Source organism: Notamacropus eugenii, chromosome 1 (genome assembly GCF_028372415.1).
Source record: "Notamacropus eugenii isolate mMacEug1 chromosome 1, mMacEug1.pri_v2, whole genome shotgun sequence".
Taxonomy (NCBI): domain Eukaryota; kingdom Metazoa; phylum Chordata; class Mammalia; order Diprotodontia; family Macropodidae; genus Notamacropus; species Notamacropus eugenii.
Genome location: NC_092872.1, coordinates 37626697 through 37651307, shown reverse-complemented (window position 1 = coordinate 37651307; position 24611 = coordinate 37626697). Strand labels below are relative to the sequence as shown.

Here is a 24611-nt window from a genome sequence, read left to right as displayed (position 1 = left end):
GAAAAAAAACATTTCAAAATCTCCTTGTAACTGGAAATGGGTACACTTTGCAGTTTCAAGTACAATCTGGTTAGTGGCCATCCATTTCACGATTCTGTAGCCTAATAGCTGTGATTTGGAATTCATTTGTTTCATTTTACTTCAATAGATATTTTGTGGTAGCATTATGCCCTTCTCTCAGCATAATGCACCCATATATTTTTACTTGTGAGACAGACTTGTTTATTTAGATTTAAAAAACTTTTTTTTGATGCCCTTCAGTACGTCTAGATCTGACATCTAATTTGTGTGGGGATCTTATGGTATAGAAAACTTTCTCCAGTAAAGCAGATCTGCATCTTCTTGTATGTTACATCTTAGGGAGTTTCCTATAGCACTGAAGACTGAAGTGACTTGCCTAGGGTCATACAGATATGTAGAGGCAAGATTGGAACCAAGTCCTTTTTGAGAGCCGTGGTGACTCTCCATCCACTGTGCCGTTTGCTGCTTAAGATCTAATTATGATATTTTAATTTTGAATTTGTATTAACATATAGTTGAACAAATGCTGGAAAGTATTAGAAATTATATCTTTTGTTGATTAGTGCCTCTGTTATATGGCCTAATGATTTTATTTTGGTTACTTAATGGTTTTCTTTGTGAAAACAAGTATAATATAAGAGACAGCACACTGGGCTTAAAGTCAAGAGAGCAAGGTCTAAATTCAGACAGATTAGTAATATCTCTGCAAAAATGGGCAAGTCATTTAACTTCACTAAACCTCAGTTTGCTCATCTACAAAACTGGAGAGAAAGTAAAAGCAATATTTGAAGTCAAGAGGACCTGGGTTTGAATCCTCATTTTAATATCCTGCTAGTGTGACTTTGGGCAAGTTTGTGGGCCTTGGTTTCCTTCTTTCTAAATTAAGGAGTTTGGAAAAAAGCATTTCAGTGGTGCTTTGTAGCTCCAGAATGCCCTGAATATTTGTGCTTCTTACACGTTAAGGTTGTGAAAAAAGTACTTTTTATCCTTCAAAACACTGTTGGAATATGTGTTGCTCTTATCCTTTCATGCCTTTATATTGCAAGTCAGGAGCCTCCGTTCTGCCACTGACATACTTGCCTTTTTGTGTCTCAAGTAACCGCTCTGAGCCTTTGTTTCCTCACACGTAAAACAAGAGAGTTGATGATCTCTTGGTGATCTCTCAGATATCTAAGATGATCTCTCGGGCCCTTTCCAGCTTTAACATTTTATGATTTCCTGAAAAAGCATGAGAAGAGGAGCCTTCTTTCCCCCTCCCCTCCCCCAACCCCCCTTTCTTTGTTTACATTGGAATTTACTTTGAAAGCAAGTAGTGAAGGACAGGAGTATCTCCTGCCAACAAGCCTTTCCCCTTCTCAGAAAAACTTATTCTGCAAGTATTGGGGGAAAAAAGTGTTATGTATATATTAATGTCATGCTCCAAGTGTTCATATTTTTACATAATGGTCTCTTTTTTGTTCAATGCGTTCTTATTAACTTATGATAATTTACTTTCGTATAAACAGTTATTATTCTGCACATTTAGGCAATAAAACAGCAAATTCAGCAGAACTACTAAGTATATTGGCTTAGACTATTAATTGATTGGTTGCAGATCATATTTTCCTGCATTATGTGGACACAAAACATTGGGTGCTACTCACCAGCTCACATAGATTTCCTTGAGCACTATGTGTAGTTATACATTGTAACTCTTAGTTTTGCGTGATTCCGTTCTCCATACGCTACTGTAGAAGCTTGAGTAGCATCGCTGCAAGTTAAACCCAGTCCATAGAATTCCAGACGTCTCGTATCAATTCCGAGAGGACATCATGAAGAAGAGGTGGATTGAAATTACAGATTGCAGCGTCTGCCCCTGCTTCGTCTCCCGTGTTAGAAATAGCAGCAAGTTGGGGCTGGCTGTGCACAGACAACTCCTTTGTAAACTCTGAGCCTGTCCGATGGGGCTCATAGGATTGTTGTACTGCTCTCACAAGGTCATTGGAAAGATCAAATACAGTAGCATATACAAAATATTTTGTAAGCGCTAAATCATTATATAACTGTCAGTCATTACTTTAAACAACAATCTTGCTTTCTTTTCACATTATATCAGCCATACTGAATCAGTGACGTTCATTCATCAAAAATAGCATCTGAAGGAATTAAGGAGATTGTATTCAATTCAAAGCACAATGATTGCTGTAACTGACAGTTACTGTTTTGATGATGTGATGCCTGATGTTTTTGTTAGCCTTTCCCCCCCATAACGAGTCAGGATCCTTTGTCACTGATTATCCATTTGTTTCTGTTTTAGTCTTCAATGATGTTGTTACTTAAATTATTATAATTTACATTTACTCACAACGTATAACTTTTTCTATGCCCATTAAATTTTTTTGCAGATAGGTTGGGTTCCCACTCTTGGTGACCTGACCACCCAAAGGTGTTTATGATTATAAACTGACCTTCCTCCAAGGCAGAACTTCCCTCTGAATGACTGACACTGACTTCTTTCTCCATTTGACGACCCTAACGAACATATTATTTAGTGGGATTTCAGGTATTTTGATAAAGTAAACTGATGAATGCTAGATAACTGAAGAGGTCAGGGATCTTAATTCCCAAAGTCCTATGAATTACACTAGTGGGATCTATTTTTGTGTAAGTCCAGATCTCAAAAACACTTATTATCCCTCTTATAATGTAAGCAAAAAATTTGATCTTTTAAAATTTTTTGATGCATTTTATTTTTATACTTTTTATTTACTGGTATATCTGTTCCACAATGACCTTACCACAAAAGTCCTTTGATTTGTATAGTACTATGTAAAAGTTACTTTCAGTAGTATCAAAATAATTTATTGTATTAGTTCAGAAACAACTAAAAAAACTATGTCAATTTCTCCAATTATTTGCATTCTTTTATTCTATATAGAGTAATTTTGGAATTACTTACATAAGTTTTGAGTATCTTCATAGGTTATTTATTTTGGACTAGATTCATCCTGTAGTTAAATAGATATTTTTTGTTTTTATATTACTTTCATTTTTAATTATATCCTTTCTCTCATTTCCTACCAAGTAACCTATCCCTTATGACCCAGAATAAAAAAGAGAGTGAAAAAAAGCAGTTCAGCAGAGTTAATACTGTCATACAGTATTCCTCATCTGCTGTTTCTTTTGTCTACAATGAAGGAAGGCATATTCTGGTATATTTTATATGGCACAAAGCTTGGTCATTATAATTTCACAGTGGTCACTTATGACCTTCTGCCCCCTCCCCCCACCCCATTATTCTCTTAATTAACATTATTGTGCTCATTGAATATATTATTTTCATGGTTCTGCTCATTTTCCTTTGGATCAGTTAATTTAAGGTTTTTTTGTGCTTTGTATTCTTCATATTCAGAGTTTCTTATAATACAGTAATATTCTGTTACATCCATTTGCCACACTTTACTTAGCTTTTCTTTAATCAGTGAACTTGCAGTTTGTTTATAGTATTTGGCTACTACAAAAAAGTGGTTCTGTTTGTATTTTGGTATATGGGAAACTATCATATGATCATTCGTGTCCTTGATGTAAATGCCTTGCACAAGGATTTATGACTTAGAAGGTACATTTTAGTTGTTTTTGTATCACAATTACAGATTGCTTTTGAGAACTGTGACAGCACTTCACTGTCTCATGGCTAACATATCAATGTACATGTCTTTCAGTAGCACCTCCAATTTTGCCTGCAAATTGTTGTCATTATTGCAAATTGTTGTATTGAGGTAGAACCTTAGACTTGTTTTCATGTCTTTCAATATTGATGATCTGAAAAAAATTTTAAAATATGACCTTTCATTGCTTGAAATTCTTTTTGTATTTGGTGTGTTCGTATTCTTCAGTATCGTACATTGAGGAACAAATGACTTGGTTTCATACATTTGTGTGAATTATGTCAAGACCTAGGATGTCAAGACCTTTATTAAGTGATATTTGATGGAAAGATTTTCCCCCCAATTATCATCTTCCCATCTTACCTTTTTTGTGTCAGTTTTCTTGATGCCAAAAAAAGTTCAACTTTATGTAATTTAGATATCTGTTTTAATCAATTGTTAATCTATTATGATCATCTTTACTCTTTGTGGGGCTAAGAATTCTCCCATTAATTGTGAAATGTATTTGGTCTAGGTTTTTTCTAAAAATATAAGTTTCCTTTCCCAGGAGTTGTAAATAGTAGCTCTGTGGAACAAAGATCTAGAAAGTAAATGTAAGGAATGAGGGGGAGGGGTTGCCATGAAGCATGAAGAGAATTTCTAGACCTCAAATTATCCTGTAAAAAAGTAATCATTAAAACAATTTGCAACTGATGAAGCTGATCAGAGGATCAGATTAGATAAAGAATAATATGAAGAAGCAAAATTTCCCTGGAGTCAAGAAGATAAATTCAAATCCAAGTTCAGGCACCTACTAGATGTGTGTCCTTGGATGTGTCAACTTCTATCTAACTCAGTGTCTTATCTGAAAATAGGGTTCATAATAGCACCTACTTCCCACCGGGTTGTTGTGAGACTAGCTGTTCCTTCATTTCCTATTTGGCTGCATGTAGATAATAAAATCCTTCTTGGCCTCAGTTTCTGTTAGTGTAAAAGAAGGAATTTGGTTTATTAAGAAATGTTTCCTTTAAACTCAGTTCCTCTTTATAGTTGTTATATAAAATTTTTCAAAGCATCAGTGAATTATAGGAAGACATGAAGGGATGAAAGAGAAAAATCTTGTTTCTTCAGAGACAACATAGTCCTCCATTTATAGGTAGAATTAGTGTTTAATTAGGCTTACATATATCAAGCCTCAGTATATGCCAGGTACTGTGCTAATCTCTAGGGATATAAAAAAGAAAAAGAAAGACCATCCTTGTCCTCAAGGAATTTATAATTTAATGGGGCAAAGCAACACCCAACAGGAAATTGAACAGGCAGGTGCAGGGAGAAGCTGGGCATGAAGGAACCTGGGTAGGCAAGAGCATGTTGGAGTCCATTCTCAGGAGTCTAGAGGTAGTGCCTGGGAGTGCTCTTTTAATGGAGAATTTGTGAGAAGTTCTTGGGTCCACCCTCCAATCAAAGGGGTACCTGCTAAAGCAGGGCCAATCGATCTGGGAGTCCCAAAGTTAATGCAGTCTCCAAGGAGGATACCTTTCTTGGGGGCACAGTGATGGTGGAGGTGAGTCTAAGGAAGGCAGCTGGTGGGAAATGAAGTGAGCAGGAGGTTATGCAGTGTCATAGTTGTTCATTCATTAGGTCATTCATCAGATGTTTCTTGAATGCCTACTTTGTATAAAGGACTTCATTACGTCGAATCATTTTGTCTTTGTTTTGTGTACGCTCAGAGGCTTTCAAATACTGCCTCCAGTAGAGTCCTTGGTCAGTTTGGTGTTAGTATTTCTAGTTTCAACTACAACTTGTGTGTATTGGGAGTGAGAGATTTGCGGGTTATGGGAAATAGTACTGGGCTTCTTCGATATAGTCTACAAAGTAAGTGACCCTTGTTACCACTGTATGAACTTCATTTTCTATATCCTACTCGCCAGTCCATGACTCTCATTTGCCATATTCCTACTGTCTTATTTTTAATATTTAAAGGTTAATGTAGTCACCCGTGATCCTGTGCAGAGTTTCTTCTTTTCCTCATAAATGATATTTGAGAAACCGCTGATTTGTCATTTCCTTTTAACTCTTAAAGACGGTTTGCTTGCAGTTATAGAATGAGATAGTTGTGGAATACTGAAGTCCTATGGGATTGCAAGTAAAAACTGAATTTAAAAGCATTCTCAAATCCAGGGACCTTCTCATTTAAATCCATTTGCTAAATTTATGTAATTTGATTACTGAGGTATAAAAGTGCTTTCAAATGACTGCTCTTCTCATATCAAATCCACATGGTCATTGTGTTTCCATAATGTGTGTGCACTGTTCTTGATAGTACTGGGAGTGCATAGATGTGTAAGATAGCGACTGTCCTCAAGGAGCTTTTAAACTTGTGAACGCAGGGCATAATCTTTGCCTTTGTGGCTTTGTTCCTGGTTCCTCATCTTCCAAAATGTGCTGTCTTTTCATGAAATTTCCCTCAGTCCCTGGGTTCTCTTCACCCTGCAATATCTAACCACCTCTATGTCGTTCTCAGTATTCTGTCTTCTCCTATTGGTAAGTACTTCCTGGAGTCTCCATTTTGTGGAAGTGCGCAGGTTCGTTTTCCTCTTTAGATCCTCTTCTTGTCTTCTAGGCTCCAGAACCATGTCCTGTGCCCACTAGGACCCTTCATTCTCTTCACTACCAGTCTTTGCTTTTTAAGCTGTTTTAAGAAAAAGTTTATTATCTTTCATCCTTAAAATGTAAATTCTTAGAATTCTAGCATGCGATCTTGGTGTGGGGGGAGGGGAGAGATGGGGAGAAAATGTGGAACTCAACATCTTATGGAAGGGAATGTTAAAACTAAAAATAAATAAATTAAAAAAAGATTATATCATCAAAAGAAAAAGAAATATACCGAGTAAAAAGAAAGAATATCAGCTCCCACCTAGAGGTCAGGCTTTGTTTGTGTTTGTGTCACCAGAATGTTTCACAGCCTTGTGAGCTCTTAATAAACGTTTGTTTCCTTTCTTTCTTTATGTTTTGTATCTCAGAATATTGACCGTAAATTTTTTGAAAACTTCTGTTCCTAATACAGTTCCTATAGAGGTATGAAACAGATGGATTTTTTGGGACACTTTTATTCACTTAAGACATTTCTGTTGTATGACAAACATGGATCCGTCTGATTACTTTTCCAAATGTTGTAGGCCTTATCTAGTTTGCTATCTGATGAAATTGAAGATTCAGATAAAATATGCTTTTCCGTGGATACCTACTCATATTAATGAAAGACACTGTAGAAGTTGGCTTCCTTTTTTTTCCTGAATGCTATCTTAACCCAACAAAATTATTGTACTGAAAACCCACATTGTTGAAAAGGATTTAATCAAGCATGCTCTTTGAAACTTGTATGTATGCTAGAATTTCTGATATCTTGCAGTAAAAAGAAAGAAAGAAATATAGTATTAGAAATCTGGTTTGCAGGCTAAAGTTCCAAAGTGGAAACTTCTTTTCTGTCTGAGTGACTCATTTTCCCCCTTTATCTCCTCCAGGACATTTGAAACCATACAATGCCTCCCAAGACTGAGATTTTGCCCAAGTACCTGAAAAATAACAGATGCTGCTGTGTTCCTCATAGCATAGGATAGTTCTGTACCTAGCCAGAAAACATCAGTGGAACACAACCCCAAGCAGCAAAATCACTGATGTGACTGGCAAAAGAAAATTGTCTTGTTTTAAAGTCTGTGGCTTTTCCCATCTGCTAGGGTGGGCCAGCAAGTCCTGGAATCAAGCAGGCCCTTCTCCAGGCCCAGAATTGCCCTTTAACTTCAGTAAGCAAAATGTATTCAAATAGAGCACGTGAGGTGTCTAAATAATTGCTACAGCCTTTTAAACGGAATTTAATTTTGAGGTCATTCTTCAGTCTTATGTTGTTCCCTTAAGTCTGTTTGGACCATGGTTTTTAACCATCAGCAGATATGGTAATTTTGAAGTTGTTTCTTCACTTGACTCTGCTGCATTTTCCTCCTTTCCTTGAAAGTCGAAGTTAGTGATTTAACTTTAATTTTTCTTCCTGTTTTTTTAGATTAGTATTAGGGAAATAATGAGAGCAGTACAGAAATATGATCAATTTATTTTATATATATGTATACTTTAAAAATAATTTTACATAAATTATGTAAAATCATGCAGAAACCTAATTTAGACTTGAATGATCAATAAATTTATAAAGTCTTAATAGTTTGAAAAAAAGATTTAAATTTTAAAAAGCATAATAATCTTTACTTTTGCACCTCCTCATCTATGTTGTTTATGTATAGGGTTTTTTTTGTATTTTTTCCTTATGTTTTCATTATAATTATTAGTGTTATGTTAGCAGTTTTTCTGAGTACCACTTAGTAATTACATTGTTGAAATAACATGTGATTTTTTAATGTAAAACTATGGGTTATTCCTTTTTTTTTTAGTTGACAACTTCATATATAACAAAAAAATTTGTAACTTGGAGGATGTTATTTTGGACATAATTTAATTAATATTCATTTTATCAGAGTGGCGGGTGAATAGTGGAACATTTCCTGTAGACTAATATCACTTCATTAGCTTATAGCAATTTGACATTGTCCTGTTCTGAATTCAACCAAAAGTGACAAAGTATAATCCTAAGTAATCAAAAAGATTATGTAAAATTGGTGACTCATCTGTTTTTCTTAAGTTGAGCAGCCCCTGTAAGCAAAAAATAATTTTTTTCCCTTTTGAGATAGATTATAGTCTTTTAAAAAATATTTTATTTTTTCCAATTACATGTAATATAAATTTTTAACATTGATTTTTTGCAAAATTTTGCGTTCCAAAATTTCTCCCTCCCTCCTTAAGACAGTAAGCAAGTTGATATACATTATTATATGTGTAATCATGTAAAATATGTTTCAAGAGATGGAATATAGTCTTGATCAAGATAATGGCAGCCACAATTGCTGTTGTCTAAGGGACACAGTTTTCCATGCTGGACTCTGCTTCTGATGATGCCTTCGGTTTTCAGGGATTTTGCCCATGGACTTAGTATCTGTGAGTTCATTTGCTGACCAGTGCACCAGAAAATGCAAACTGAAGCCTTTTATGATTACTGTTTAACCTCTTACTGCTGATGGTATATCTCCTGTCAGTGAGATGCTCACTTTGCTTTTATGAAAATAGTATTCATGTGGAGCACCACACACAGATATGGTACTTCTAGTTCAAGGTGATGTTCCTTATGGGCTTGTAACTTGTGTTAGCTGCCTCTTGTGTCTTCATCTCCAGAGTAATTTGAGTATTTTTTGAAGAGTGAATTTCTAGGCTTTTATAATTAAGAAAGGAACTTAAAAGTGAGGAAACAGTGTCACAAAATAAAAAATGAGTGGCATTTTCCCCCTTTGCAGCTGGCAAGCTCTGTGTAGCAATTGCAGTCTAGTAAAAGAATTTATATAGGAAGGAGGCATTTTTATTGCGAAGTCATGTTGTATTTTTGGCTTAAGGATCATAACTTGAATGGGAAATGTATTTTACTGAAAGAGTTGCTTGGTGCCCACATGAAGTTTCCTCAGTCATCCACTTGTTGTCATTGCCCATGTGAAGCTGGCTTGAAAATGAAAACTGTTTTGATTTATGCTTCTTCCCCTGTGAGCCCTCGAGCTGTCTTCATGTAGTGTTCATTGATTTTGATACAGCTGAAAGGGCTGTTTTTATAGAAGAATATTTAACAAACTTATTGGTTGCAGTTAGATGGTGCAGTGGGTAGAGTTCTAGGCTTGGAGTCAGGAAGACCTATGATCAGTGGTAGCCTATAACACTTACTAGCTGGCTGTGTGACACTCAACAAGTCACAGCCTGTCTCTGACAGTTTCTTATTTGTCAAATGAGGACCATAATAGCACCTGCCTCACAGGACTGTTGTGAGGATCAAACGAAATTATATTTGTTGAGGGCTTAGTACACTGCCTGTCACATAGTACCTTAATAAATGCTTGTTTCCTTCCCTCCTTCCCTCCCTCCCTCCCTCCCTCCTTCCCTCCCTCCCTCCCTCCCTCCCTCCCTCCCTCCTTCCTTCCTTCCTTCCTTCCTTCCTTCCTTCCTTCCTTCCTTCCTTCCTTCCTTCCTTCCTTCCTTCCTTCCTTCCTTCCTTCCTTCCTTCCTTCTTTCCTCCCTCCCTCCCTTCCTCTCTTCCTCCCTCCCCTCGCTACCTTCCACCTTCTCTCCTTCCCCCCTCCTTCCCTTCCTTCCTACCGCCCTCCTCCTAAAGATATATGTTAGAAATCCAGAATCACCACATTAACAAAAATCTTGTCCCAAGACATATTCTCATACCACAGATCCTATGCTGGTCAAATACAAGATAATATAAAATATAAATAGATGCTGCCAAACTGACAAGACTTCCAGTTCTAGCTCAATGACAGATTGTATGTCTCTTAATTAGGTACCAGCCTCTTAACTATGTCCCAAGTGTCTCATCACTGGAAAGTTGGACACAGGGCAATGAGTTTTTTTTCTTGCTACAGAATTTCACAAAGACTATATACTAAAACAAAGGAGTGTTTGCAGTCTACCTTGATGGAGGGAGTACCACTGATGATGAATTAAAATTCTTGGATTACTGGAAAGTAGTATAAAGTTTGCTGAAAAACTATCTCTTTTTGCTTTTTTCTGATTCTGAAATATATGACAACATTCAGAGTGATTTCCCCAAGCTTTTAATATAAAGATGACAATATTCAGGAAAATGAAATGTTAAGAGAATTATAGTTTTGCCATTCATTAAATATCCTTTTGTTTCCTTTGCTTATAGACTTAATAATTGTCCCTTTGCCTGTATACCTCATAGAAATGTTATAAAAGTTAGATTAAGAAAGCTTTGCAAACTAGAGCAGTATGGTATATTTTTATTCTGTATTATTTTGTAAATTGTATTATGTAGTGAGGTAATGATGTGTTTTGGAGACTACAGTGAATTTTTTAGGAGAAAAAAAGCTTAGTTAAAAAAATTAAGGAAAGAAATGAAATTTTCAGGTTTAGTGCTCCACAGAAAAAATCACATACTTTTCCAACCCTTTTAGACATCTGAAGATAGGGCAGTTGTATATCTGGGCAAAGTTCAAAACAAATAGTGAATGAGAGAAGGCCTGACTAAATAGATATCAAATGAGAGAAGTAAGACATTGTTGTAGGAAGAAAAGAGAATGGTATTTCTTTAGTTTAAGAAAGGTAATAGGTAATGGGTGAGAAAGGGTACTAGAGCAAAGGAGCAATTTGTCTAGGGAATGCCTTGATTCTTTAATGTTTTAAGGCCATGGATTTATAAAAAATTCAAATTTGCCTGGAAAATCATTGTAATAATAGAAACCAAGATTTGAGAAGCTACAAGGCCAAAATTAAGAATGAATTATGGAAAAATCTGGCTGCTGGTCAAAGGCGGATTTCAAGAGAACCATTTTTTAGGGTTAAAGTGGTTCATGAAATAATAGGAGTGAGTCCTCTACTGCAACCCAGTGTAGAAATCTCCTGTATGACACCCTAATGAAGGGCTGCGCCTCTGAAGGGAACTTCAAAATGCTGTTTGCTGTATGTGCTTGTTGTACAGCAGTCTTTACACCATATTCATCTCCAGTTGACAGACTCACCACAGCAACTTTTCTTCTCACTGTCTGTAGGCTCCTCCCCATAACCTCGTTCGTTTCAGTGAAGAGATCGAAGTCGTACATCTTGAGTGATGTTGCCTTTCTTCCACATCTCAAAACCTCTATCCACAATAATTTCTTTTCTCTCCAATTTTAAAGATATAAGTAGTCCTCTTTTCTGATCTCCCCCCCACCTCCTTACTTCTTCCTTTCCCCCACCCCTCCCCTAGCTTTTCATGCCTGGTTCCAGCCTACTTTTCAAAATTTATTTATTTTTATTTCTCTCAGTGCAGTCTACATTCTAGTCTGAATGGTTCTCAGTCCCTGGAATCTGCTCCCTCCTAACCCCTGTCTCTTAGAATCCCTGACTTCCTTCAAAGCTCAGCTTGTGTGCCTGCTTTTATTGGAAGCTTTCCCTTGTGCTACCCTATGCTTGTCCCCTTGCTTCTCTCCCTCCTCCTCAAATAATCATATACTACCTCTCTCCTCACATTTTATATTCCCCTGGTATATGCCAAGCTTCTTGATTATAGGAAATATTTCTACTGTCTTTATAATTCCAGCACCTAGCTGAGTGGTTTCCTTGTACTAGGTATTTAATAAATGTTTGTTAGTTTGGATTAAATCAGTGAATCCATCTACTTCCAAAACTTCAGTTATCTTTTCTATGATTTGTAGATCCATATATCTAGGTCCTGTCTCTTCTCCTGCTATTTTGTTTTTCAGATACCTCTTGGCTGTCCCCATTTGAATGTTTCAGTGGAACTTCAAATTTCACACATAAAAAACCCAGCTCAACAATTTCTCCTTCAAAACCCTAATCCTCCTCCGAACTTAACTGTTTCTGATATGATCCTACCAAGCCACCCTCGTCTCAGAGCCATCTCTGACTCTTCCTCCTCTCCTCATTCTCCGTGTTCACTGACTTTCTAAGTCATTAGTCTTCTACCTCCACAACATCTTGTCCATGCTTTAGTTAAAGTCCCTATTTCCTTTTACTTGAGCTGTAGCAGCGGATCCGTACTGCTCTCCCTGGCTTTAGCCTCTTCCTTTCTCTGACCCACATTTTACTCCCTGCTAAAATAATCTTACTGATGCAGATGTTTGACCATTCCAGAGCTACCCCAGATACTTCCATCAGGTCTCTTTATTGCCTATGGAATGAAATAAGATCTCACAGACTTTGTTCTTCTAAAAGACCAAGAAGTAATTGTGTTTTCTCTTGTACCCAAGAAGACAATCTCCAGTCTATCTTTCTAGCCTTATTTTATAGTGTTCTGCTTGAAATGCTCAGTGTTCCAGTTTGGTCTAGACTACTAGCCAATCCCTGATCTCTTCTATAATCTGTCCACTGTGTAGGGTCTGTGTCCTCCAGTGTAGGTGTTGCTTAAAATCAGAATACTGTGTCTGAGGCTGCTTTTTTTGACCTGAAAGTTTGGTTAAAGAAAAGGCAACAGGCTAAATGCATACTTTTTAAAATTATTCTTATTATTCCCTTTAAAGTAATGGTTACATGGATTCATGGAGCCAGCCATTAGATCTGGCTACTTGGTACAGGAACAATCAGGCTTAAATCTGTTTTAGAACAATCCAATGTGGTCTGTGTCCTTCAGATTTATGGTCTCCATGAATGATTAACTAGACCATTAGAAAGGAATTTCTTAATTGCGTAGGTTGTAAATACAATAAGATAACAGAGTTTGACAAAGTTTCAATTGAAATTATGACCCAAGATGCCTGTGTTTTCTTTACCATTAACATGCCATAACATAGTATATATCTATAAAATATTAAGATATGAAAAAGGTCCCATTATTCAAGAAAGTGTCTTGGGTTAAAGGTCTCTTAAGGAATCCTAAGTCAGTTCTATCTGGCTCTGTTGACAGAGGAAGAGGCATTCTCTGAGGTTACTTCAGAGACTGTTAGGTCCAGGATCTTCTTAATTCAAACTCTGGCCTTTATTAAAGACCAAAATTTATATTAAATGATTATCACTTTCAATAGTAAAGGAAAAGAATATCTTTTGCATACACATGTAGTTAAATGTATAAAGCCAAGTTAAAAAATACAAGTAAAAGCTTATAATTGTAATTTTAAGTGCTTTATTAGTAGCTTGTAAGATTTCAGTTCAAATAGTATGCTCTCAAAATAGAATGCTTTTAGATACTACCCATTTGTGACCTTATGATATCACTTTGAATTGCAAAAAAGTTGCTTTGTATGCTTCAAAGTAGTTTGATCACATATATTGTATGTTGAAGTTGTAATGTATGAGCATATGGGTTACTAATTTCAATTCAGGAAATATTTATTAGTTAACACATTTTTTTGAATTTAAATTCCTACTGTATGGGCTCTGTTATATAGGGCATTCCTCCATGGGATAGTAGGTTGGTCTAATTGACATCTAAGATATCTTTCAATTATAAGGTAAAAATTCTGATTATATTTCCACTTTTTAATTAAATTTAGGAACAAAGACTTTCTATTTTCATTGATTCTGTTAAAACTTTTTAGTTATTTCTATCCTCCTACAAATTTTTTCTGTTGATGAAGTGCCTACTTCTTAAGTTATTAAGTCAACTTTGTCAATAGTTTGGATGTTGGAGAGACAGGCTGTCAAGAATGTCTTTCTACTAGTTACTGAGGACCTTACAAACATTTCACAATATCTGTAATTTTTATTTTGGTTGAAGAATCTGCTAATTAGAATTTTAGAACCCTGAATATCATCAAACATTAACAATGTTTAGATTGTTCTCTCTGTGACCTATGTGTGTGCACTATAACCCCCTTACTTATTCTAAGGTGTGTGAAGGAAAGACCATGACTTAGGTCAATATTGTGCCTTTTCTAACCTTAGTTTTCTGTACATAACAGACATTTACTTCATGCTTTGTGAATTGAACTGATTGTTGCCATTATAGTCCAGGACTGGTCACCTTTCTGTTCAGTGAAATTCAGTTAATTGCTCCTTGTCATCTCCAGGATCAAAAATAAACTCCTCTGTTTGGCCTTTCCAATCTCCTTACATCTCACCCTCCCCTTCTGTCTGTTCTGTAGTACGCTGACTGCAGTCTCCCTGGTCTTCCCCATACATGACGCTCCCTCTACAGACTCTAGACACTCTTGAACGCCCTTCTTTGTTCATCTCTGGCTCCATGATTCCCCTCGCTTCTTTCATTCAGTTTGAGCCTTTCCTAGTCCTCTTAACTCAAGCCCCTTTCCTCTGCAATTACTTCTTATTTGTCTTGTATGTGTCCTGTTTCTCTTCATAAGATTGTGAGTTACTTAAGAGTGAGGACTGATTTTTGCTGTTCTTGGTATTTTGCCCACTGCCTGGTGCATATTAAGTGCTTGTTGATTTGACTTGATGAACGTTTCCTGGCCTTTCTGGCAAAGTCATACATACATATATATATCTACAGATAATATATGCTATCTTTCCCGTCTCTTTCCCCCTCCAATATTTGTATGTCTGTATAGCTTTCTTTTGGTCCTTTAAATTTAATACATTGATCCCTTTAAGATTGATAGACATTTTGGAATGAATGCTAGGTGACTTTGACAAAAGGCATCCCAGTGCCCTGCTTGTAAAAACAAAAATGAATGGTAGGTAGTAAAATTGTCCCTCAATGTATTGGTATGTGATATTTAATATAGATACTACAGGAAAAAAAATTAAACTTACTACATGGTATTGCTAGTTCGTGTCATGGACAGATCTCAACATTTAAAGATCAAGATATAATTCCATTTTCTCTAGTTTGCAAGAACCCAGTATTTTTAGGTGTTTCTTTTCTTTAAGAATTGCCTGAGGTTCCATCAGTTGAGGAGGAAGTACAAGAAACGGAATCCTGGGCCAAGCCTCTTGTCCACCTTTGGCAGACCAAAGCACCAAATTTTGTGGCCGAGCAAGAGTACAATGCAGCTGTTGCCAAAATGGAACCACACTGTGCTATTTGCACTCTCTTAATGCCCTACTATAAGGTAAGATAGGTTTTAGGAACCCAAATAAATAGTGATTAAAGTCTCTGTTTTTATTTGGATTTAAAATGTTTTGGTAATATTAAGGGGGATATTTGTTAATTATAGGCTTGGTGAAGAGAGGAAGTCATACATCAATAAACTATTGTTTGTGTCCATTTCCATGTCAGTATTTTCTAATTTAAAATAAAATTTCTTAAGTAAATTTCAAGAAACAGCCAGTACTTATATAATTTTATAATTTCCCCAGTCCCTCCCACCCTTTTTAAACAAATTTTTTTTGGAAATATGAAGCTGAAGTTTAAACATCTAAAAGTTTGAAAAACTAAAAATACTCATTTTATGATGGTTATTTTGAAATTTTCAAATTGTATGTGTTAACTTTGAATTCTTATTTTTAGTATTGTTTCATCAATTTTAAACATTTGAAACTATGAACACACTAGGTGCTCAATAAATGCTTTTTGATTAGTATTAAACTTTAAACATAGTCTTTCAAGTGACCCTATTTGGAACATAATTCAATATAATTTGAACAGACAGTTCTTGCCTGGTAGGAGTTCAGGTTCTGAAATAATAAAAAACATAATCATATGTAATTTATATTTATCCATAAATAAGATACATTTCCTTAGGTAAATTATATTTATAGATAATATATGAGAAATATTCAAAACATAATTTTTTTCTTAGACTTGTATGTTGAAAAATTGATTCTGTGCATGCATTTTCAGAGTATAATAAATGATATGTTACTCTTCTAAAGGGAAATATTTTGTTCCCACTGTTCTTGTACATGATATGTATAAGACGTCATCATGATTAGGAAAGCTTTATTTCTCTTCATTTTGCCACTGACTATATCCTAAGTGTGGGACAAACCATTTGACCTCTAGGAAATTCGATGTCCCTTACTAGTCCACTTTTTAATTTCTTCAGCTGTCAAAAGTTTGTTTTTTTTCAATTGTCACAAATTGAAAGATGCTTGGAAATAATTAGATAAGGTCCTTGAATATATGAGAGTTGTAGAGATCGAAGTGAAAACAGAAGGCATTTAAAAAAATTTTTTTTCACGTCTTTTGTTTTATCTCATTTACATTTCCCATCATATCCTTCCCCTACTTGTCTGAGATCAAGGATGGAAACAAACCTTTATTAAGGACCTGCTATGTGTTAGACATTATTTTAAAACACTCTACAGATTTCATTTCATTTGGCCCTATATCAGCTCCTTTCATCAAAGAATATGCCTTTAAGAAGTCAATGTTATAGACAGTGTTCCTTTTCCATGGTCTCCTGCCTCTCTAAAGAGCACAGGGAAGAGAGGCTTCTCCTGTCTCTTCTTTCAAGCCAACCTTGGTCATTATAATTTTGAAGCATTCGTTTTTGATCGTTTGGTTGCTTTATTATTCCTTCCATTTACATTGTTGTGGTTTCTGTATTGAGAACCCTCAGGGTGTCCAAGTTTCATAAATCAGTAACTGGATAGAATAGTAGGAGGGATAACGAAAGTCTTGCTACCTGTCACTGAAAAGTAAACATTGTATTTTTCAGCCAGACAACAGTAATGAAGAAAGTTATTGTAGATGGGAGACTAAATCCAGTGAAGTGACTTCTGCCTTGGAAAAGACTAAGCCACTCATTCCCGAGATGTGTTTTATTTATAGTGAGGAAAACACAGAACATTCTCCATCCAATGCCTTCATTGAAGAAGATGGAACAAGTCTTCTGATTTCCTGTGCAAAGTGTTGTGTACAGGTTCATGCAAGTAAATAAATGGATTACTCAATAATTTATAGGCTTTCTAGTCTCTGCAAAAAAATGTGGCTCTCTTCTTTGTTGTAGTTTTCAATTATTAAAATTGGCAATTACTCAGCAATTTTTATACAGTCTTATAGATTTTTCTTGGTCATTTTCTTAAGGAGAAATTATTTTTTATTTCTCTTGAGAGCCAATAAATGCCAGGCTTATTTTCTTTCTTCACGAGGCCATAGAAAGAATCCTCCTCCTACTTCCCTAGGTCCTAAAAGGGCATGATGAATTTGTACTTTGCTTAAGGTGTCAAAATTGTCTATAAACCTAAAGCAATTTTGATTTTTATATAAATGGAAAGAATTGTTTTTTACAAACCTTGAAGTCAGAAAGCTACAGCTAAAAAGAACCTCAGTGGTCGTTCATCCAACCCACTCCTTTTATAAATGAGCAAAATTAGTCCTCAAAAGGTTAGGAGACATAAATAGTAAGTGGTGAAGCCGAATTTAATTCCTAGGTCTCTAATGTAAATTTGAAATGCTGATCAATAACATTGAATAGATACTCTTTTATGTACCTGGTATCTGTGATCTCTTAGGTGAAGCCATGGATAGTAAACGTCTCCTATAATTAGAATGGAAGCTAAGTTTTATTTCTTTTATTACATTTTAATTTAATCCATTAGACTCTCTTGCACTGTAAAGAATAGACAGCTGCATATTATCACATCAGCTGTGCAAGGAGGTAGATTAGAGGGTAAATGGCTAAACCTAGACACTTAAGAAATTTTGCTGTTGTCTTTCCAGTATTTTCCTTAGCATTTCAGAAGCTGATCTTTGAGCTGAAGTTCCTTCTCAGTCATGCGGTCTTCAGGCAGCAGTGGCCTTTAAAACGTCTGCCATGAGGGATGGGAACCAATGCTTTTCTGAAGCCATTTGATCATTTTTGCTATAAATAGCATCAGTTTTAAGTAATGGGGAGACTTAGGTGGTCTTTCTGACTGCTGTGCAGTAATAGCTCAAGTGTGTGAAGGGTGTCGGAGACCTCAACGAGCTAACGCATGGATATGCCTGATTTTTAAAAACAGGTTGCTACGGGGTTCCTTCTCAGGACATCCGTGATGGATGGCTGTGTTCTCGTTGCAAGAGAAGCGCGTGGACGGCAGTAAGTAGCTTACCTCCATCTTCCTGCTTGCACCTATTTAAAAAGCTCTATTTTTACAAATAGATGTATTTCTTTGCTTTTCATTCCAAATGGAGAGGTCCTGACTTCTGGCATTTTTCTACTCCATTTCATCCTTGAATTGCCACATTTACTTGAGTCCTTCAAAGGTCCACGATTCCTAAGTGTGAGTGCTTCTCCCTGGAGTCACAGTGCAGCAGTCCTTGCTTCAGTGTATGACATCATGAGTGTCTGTGGATAAAGGAAATGTCATCACTCGGTAGTCCCCCTTTTGTATATGATAGCACCAGTCTGTACTTGAGGCCCTCTCGTTCTGCTGTCATGCATGCCAGAGCCAGTACACTTGGCTGGCTTCTCCATGGCTTCGGTGGCCACGTGTAAGGTGTAGTCATCAGTTCTCCTAATTATCATTTATAGAGTCACATCAAATCCTGTTTGGTCTTCAGAATCCTTGAAGATTTTTCTTTCTCTCTTTATGTATCGTGTGATCCAGCGACACCAGCTTCCTTGATGTTTTATGCATAGAACACCCCATCTCCCTACTGAAGGCACTTCATGGACTGTCCCCCTTCCTAGAATGCACCTTTTCTCTCCCTGCCTCTAAGTCCCAGCTAAAATAACAGCATCTTTAAGAAGCCTTTAACTGATCCTCCTTAATGCTAATGGGCCTTCCCTCTGTTGATTATCTCTAATTAATTTCATCTCTATTTTGTTTGTATGTAGTTGCTTTCATGTTGTCTTCTCCGTTAAACTCTGAGCTCCTTGAGGACAGGGACTAGTTTTTTCTTTTTTGCTCTTTTTATCCCTAGCACTTAGAACCTGGCACATTCATTGTTGAGTCATGCCAGACTCTTCTTGGCAGATACTGGGTTGATTTGCCCTTTCCTTCTACAGTGGATTAAGGCAAAGTTAAGTGATTTGCCGAGTGAGGTATTAGGTGCCAGTCGGCTGTATTTTCACTTGGGTCTTTTAGACTCAAAAGCCCAGTGTTTTAGCCACTTTGCTATGCAGCTGCCTCCCGTGATACATAGTTACTTAGGAAATGCTTGTTAACTGTCTGATTTCTTCACTGATAACTTCATATCATTTTAGAAGTTAGTCTGTAGTAGATTATCCCCAGGGTCTGTCCTTGAAAATATTTTATTGTTTGTCATTTTCCTTGATGATTTAGATCCTGGATATGCAGATGAAATAAAACTGAGTCAGAGAGGAGCTGACACGGATGTTAGGTTTATAGATTTCTAGTCTGAAGGGAACTCAGAGGGCATTTAGTTCTGCCTCCCAATTTTATAGATAAGGACATTGAGGCCCTGGGCATACAGAGGAACAACTTGAAGCCAGCCTCTGATGCTAGAACTAGTGCTTTGTCCTCTACATCCAGCTGTCTCCTACAGGATGTGAGAGAGTCAGGATTCCTAAAGATTTTGATTGGCTAGATTATTATGGCAGATTTAATGGAGATAAATGTAAAATGTTGTTGTTGGTTCAGACAATAAACTTAAAAAATATGGGATAGATAGCAGTTCGTCTGAAAACACTTTGTGGGTTTTAGTACACTACAGACTCGATCTATGTGATCAGTGTTATTTGGGAATAATAAAAGCTAATCTATTCCTGGGCCATGGAGTAGGGGAATACTAGAGTCGAGGACTTGAGAGGTGACAGTTCTGATTTACTCTGCCTTTGATGAACATTTAGAGTATTATGTGAATTCTTGGATGTTCCATTTGGGAGGCTCATGGATAAGCTTGAGAGGAAGGTGGCCTGAATGGTGAAAGGCCTTGAGCTCATGCTGTGTGAGGAAGGAGGAAATGAGGCTGTTTAATCTGAATAGAAGACTTGGGGTAGTCAGGACATCTGTCTTGGTATGGAAGAGGGATGTCTGAGTGGCTCCCTCACACTGCTCCCCTCCTCTCTGTGCAGCCTTTCCCTCTTTTTGTTGTTTAATTTTTTTAAATGCCTTTTATGGATGCCTTTTGTTTTTTAATCATCTTTCTTAACATTTTGGTTTTTCTTATTGCTGCTGTTATTCTCTCCATTCCCATTATTGTAGTAATTGCATCTATTGTTTTCCTTGTTCTGATCATTTCCCTTTGCGTTAGTTCATGCAAGTCTTCCCTGCTTCTCTGCATTCGGCATTTGTTAAAGCGCAGTCCTAATTCCATTACATTTATAAACCACTTACTTCCCCAGTTATTTTTTTTTCAGTTCTTTAATACCACAGAATAAATATTTTGGTGCATATGGGCATTTTCTTTTTATCGCTGACTTCCTTATGTGATGTACTTACCAAAGAAATCTCTGGGCATTAGAGTCACTTTTTTCATGTGATTTCCTAATGGCTTTTTCCAGAATGGTGAGCTCAGTTCACAGCTCCATCAGGTGCTCACCTCTGCATCGTTCTTAAAACAGCAGCTCTTCCCCTCCTTTGTCATCTTTGGCCATTTGTTAGATGTGAAGTAAAGCCCAGTGGTGGCTTTGATATTCATTTCTCTTATTATTGGAGGTGAGAAGCAGTCTTTCCTAGGTGCTTAATAGTTTGCAGTGGTTATTATGAAACTGTTCCTATCCCTTGACCACTGCTTTGTTGGGGCACTACCTTTATTCTTAAAGTTCTGTGAGCTACCTGTCCATCTTGTGGGTTATATCGTTACCAGAGGCATTGGATACAAAGATTTTTTTGCTCAATCAGTAACTTCCCTTCTGTGGTTGTATTCGGTTTGTTTGCACAGTAACTTCTGCATATCTTGTCATAGAAATTATTTATTTTATCTTTTCTAATAGCCTCTGTCTCTTGTTTGATTAAGAAATTTACCTACTAACTGTAATTGTAAAAGGAAACAGCCAGTGTTCTTCTGGTTTTTTATGGGATGACCCTTAATGTTCTAGACATTTATCCATTTAGAGTTTATTGTTCTACATCATTCATGATGTTAGTCTAAATGCAGTTTTTGACTGAATATAGGTTTCCCCGTAATTCTTTTTTCTAATTACTTTATTTGTTTTCAGTTTTCTACAATCACTTCCATAAGTCTTAGATTTTCTCCCCATTCTTCTCTCCCTGAGATGGCATAAAATCTTACATAGCTTCTACACATACATTCTTATTAATCTCATTTTCACATTAGTCATGTTGCATAGAAGAATTAAAATGAATGGGACAGTTATATGATTTCTTCCATTTATTTAGTTCATCTCCACAAAATGACTGTAGTGAAAACACATTCAATAGGAAAGTATATGTAGATCCTACATAGAATTGTATGCCATCTTGGGGAGGGGGGGAGGGGGATAGGTGTGTGTGTGGGGTAAAAATCTAAGTTTTATGGTAGTGATCGCAGAACATTAAAATAAATAAATAATAAAAAGCAAAAAAAAATATAATAGAGAAATATTTAACAAAATAAATTAAAATGGCATTAAAAAATGAATGGGACAAACCATGAGAAAAAACAAGCAAAAACAAAGCATAACACAAGAGAAAATAGTCTGCTTCATTCTGCGTTCTAATTCCATAGTTCTTTCTCTGGATATGGATGGCATTTTTCCTCAAGAATCCTTTGGGAATGTTTTAGGTCCTTGCATTGCTATGAAGGGCTAAGTCTACCAGAAACAGTCATCACACACTGTAACTGTTACTGTGTACAATGTTATCCTGGTTCTGCTCATTTCACTCGGCATCAGTTCATACAAGTCCTTCCAGGCCTCTCTGAAGCCCTCCTGTTCATCATTTCTTATACCACTATTGTATTCCGTGACATTCATATGCCACAACTTGTTCTGCCATTCCCCAGTGGATGGGCATCCCCTTGATTTCCACCACCACAAAAAGAGCTGCTATAAATATTTTTGTACACTTTTGTACATGTGGGACCCTTTTCCATTTTTATGATCTCTTTGGGATGCAGCCCTAGAAATAATATTGCTGGATCAAAGGGTATGCACATTTTTATAGCCCTTTGGGCATAGTTCCAAATAGCTCTCCAGAATGGTTGGATCAGCTCACAGCTTCACCAACAATGAATTAATGTTCCAGCTCTCCCACATCTTCTCCAACATTCATCATCTTCCTGTTCTGTCATGCTAGCCAATCTGACAGGTGTAATGTGGTACCTCAGAGTTGTTTTGCTTTGCATCTCTCCAATCAGTAGTGATTTAGAGCATTTTTTCATATGACTACAGATATCTTTAATTTCTTCCTCTGAAAACGGCCTGCTCTTACCCTTTGACCATTTATCAATTGGGGAATGACTTGTAACCTTGTACATTTGACGCAGTTCTCTATATATTTTAGAAATGAGGCCTTTATCACAGACACTAGTTGCAAAAATTCTTTCCCAGTTTTCTGCTTCCCTCCTAATCTTTCAGCTATTTCTGATCCATCTTTGTCTAGTGTGTTCCATTGATCCACTTTAAAATTTTTTTAATCACTATCAAATAGTTTTTGATAAATCTGCTAATCCTTTCAAAATTCATCTTAAATTTATTCTCATTCATAACACTTGCCTGTAATCCTTTGGTACACAGAAATACATTTGTATGTATTGTTCACCATGGATTTTAATATGTAATTATATTCTTTTATTCTCTAATTGTTTCACATATATAACTCTTTTGCCCATTTAACTTTTTGTGTCTATGTATTAGCATAAACTGTCTCCTTTGCCTAGATTGTAGTGAGCCAGCCAACAAGCATTTAATAAGTGCCTGTTATTCACCAGCAAGGGAAGGAAAGCAAGAAGTATTTCTATAGGACTTAGTATGTGCCAGGCACTGTGCTAAGTGCTTTTTACCAATATTATCTCATTTGATTCAGACAACTGTGCAACGTAGATACGATTATTATCTTCAATTAACAGTTGAGGAAAATTGAGGCAAACAGAGCTTTAGGAGACTTGCCCAAGGTCACACAGCTGGTATCTGAGGCTGTATTTGAATTCTTCCTTACTCAGTCCTAGTGCTGTATATACTGGGTTACCAATTGGCTTCTAGTGGCGACAGGCACTGTGCTGAATGCCTGAGGTCCAAAAAAAGGCAGAAGAGCCACTGCCCCCAAGGAAACTGTAGTCTGATGGAGGAAGACAACAAGCAGACGAGTATATACATTGTTTGTGTTGTGTTCATCCTTCATTGCCAAAGAAGACCATGCCATCAGAGAAATGATGACATGACTTGCACTTGACTTGGATTTGAGTGAGGGAGGGCTGTGCAGGTCACCAGCCTCACTTCTCCTCCAGAGCCATCTGAATCCACTGACCAGACATTCCTCAGGATGACTGGAGATGACCCTGGAGGCACTGGGAGACTTTGGCCCCTTTAGGTCAAGGTCTTTGCAGGTACTCACTTAGGGTGAGACAACACCCATTCATTGAATAGGCATGTTTAAGAAGGAGCCAGGGCATGGCCCCTTTAATGAGGTGAAGAGAAACAAAGACTTTGGCTGGGTGGGAAACAGCAACTGTTACCATTGATAATCACTGTGAAGCCAGGAGTGTCCAGAGGAGCCCTCAGGCAGGGAACCATTGGTGTCCCAGCTTCAGAATGCAGTAGGTGTAAGGTTTTGGGAGAGCACAGGGGACAGGATGGGACAGGATGGGAAAGGGAAGGGAAATCAATATATGATCAACAGAGGCAAGGCACTATAATTAGGCAGGAGTAGAAAAGAATTCCTGTAGAAGGTGGAAATTATAGGAATCCAGGAAAGAAAAGATGCAGAGATGACGAGAATAGTGTTCCAAGCATGGGAGACAGCCAGAGATGAGAATTGGGGGTAGGGTGGGGAGGTATAAGAAGACTGAAAAGATTCGGGAGTGGGGAGAGGGACCAGAAGATGAAGAGCTTTGGAGGTCATACAGTGGATTTTGTATTTTATTCTAGAGGTGATAAATTTATAGAAAGAGGGAGGGGCATGTGATATGTTCAAACCTGTACTTTATGAAAAGTACTTTGATGGCTTTATGGAAGGCAGGCAGACCCACCAGATATTACAAGAGTCTAGGTGTGAAGTGATGTGATCCTACATCAGTGTTGGCAGTGTCAGAGGAGACAACGGGGCATATTGGAGAGATGTTACAGAGGGGGAACCAAGTGGCCTTGTCAGCAGCTTGGATATGGAGGATGAGAGACAATGAGGAGTCCCAGGAGTGAGCGTGAAGAACTTGGAGGATGGTGGTGTCCTCTAGAGTCGTAGGAAGTTTGGAAGGAGATCGTGGCCAGATTTTGGAGGAAAGGATAATGAGTTCAGTTTTGGACATGTTGAATTGAAGATGTGTACAGGCCCTCCAGTTCAAGATGTCTTAGAGGAAGTTGGAGATGTTACTCCTTTTAAGCTCCGCTCTGGTGCCATCTTCCTAGCTAGTATAGCCTTTCCTGACTCTCTGACCTGACAGCAGTATTTTTGCAGTTATGTATTCTG

At 37.0% G+C, this 24611-nt stretch overlaps 1 protein-coding gene across 19 annotated transcripts in view; it reads left to right on the top strand.

The window, feature by feature from the left end:
* Positions 1-24611, top strand: part of KDM4C (lysine demethylase 4C) — a 544029-nt gene that overhangs the window by 316606 nt on the left and 202812 nt on the right. For 18 of the 19 annotated variants that reach the window (XM_072596853.1, XM_072596740.1, XM_072596750.1 and 15 more), the window contains 3 exons: positions 15084-15265; positions 16817-17030; positions 18102-18178. The exons of the other annotated variant lie outside the window; for it this stretch is intronic. In XM_072596853.1, the coding sequence (XP_072452954.1) occupies positions 15084-15265; positions 16817-17030; positions 18102-18178 (473 nt within the window). The remainder of the gene's footprint in view (positions 1-15083; positions 15266-16816; positions 17031-18101; positions 18179-24611) is intronic. 19 annotated transcript variants of the gene reach the window in all.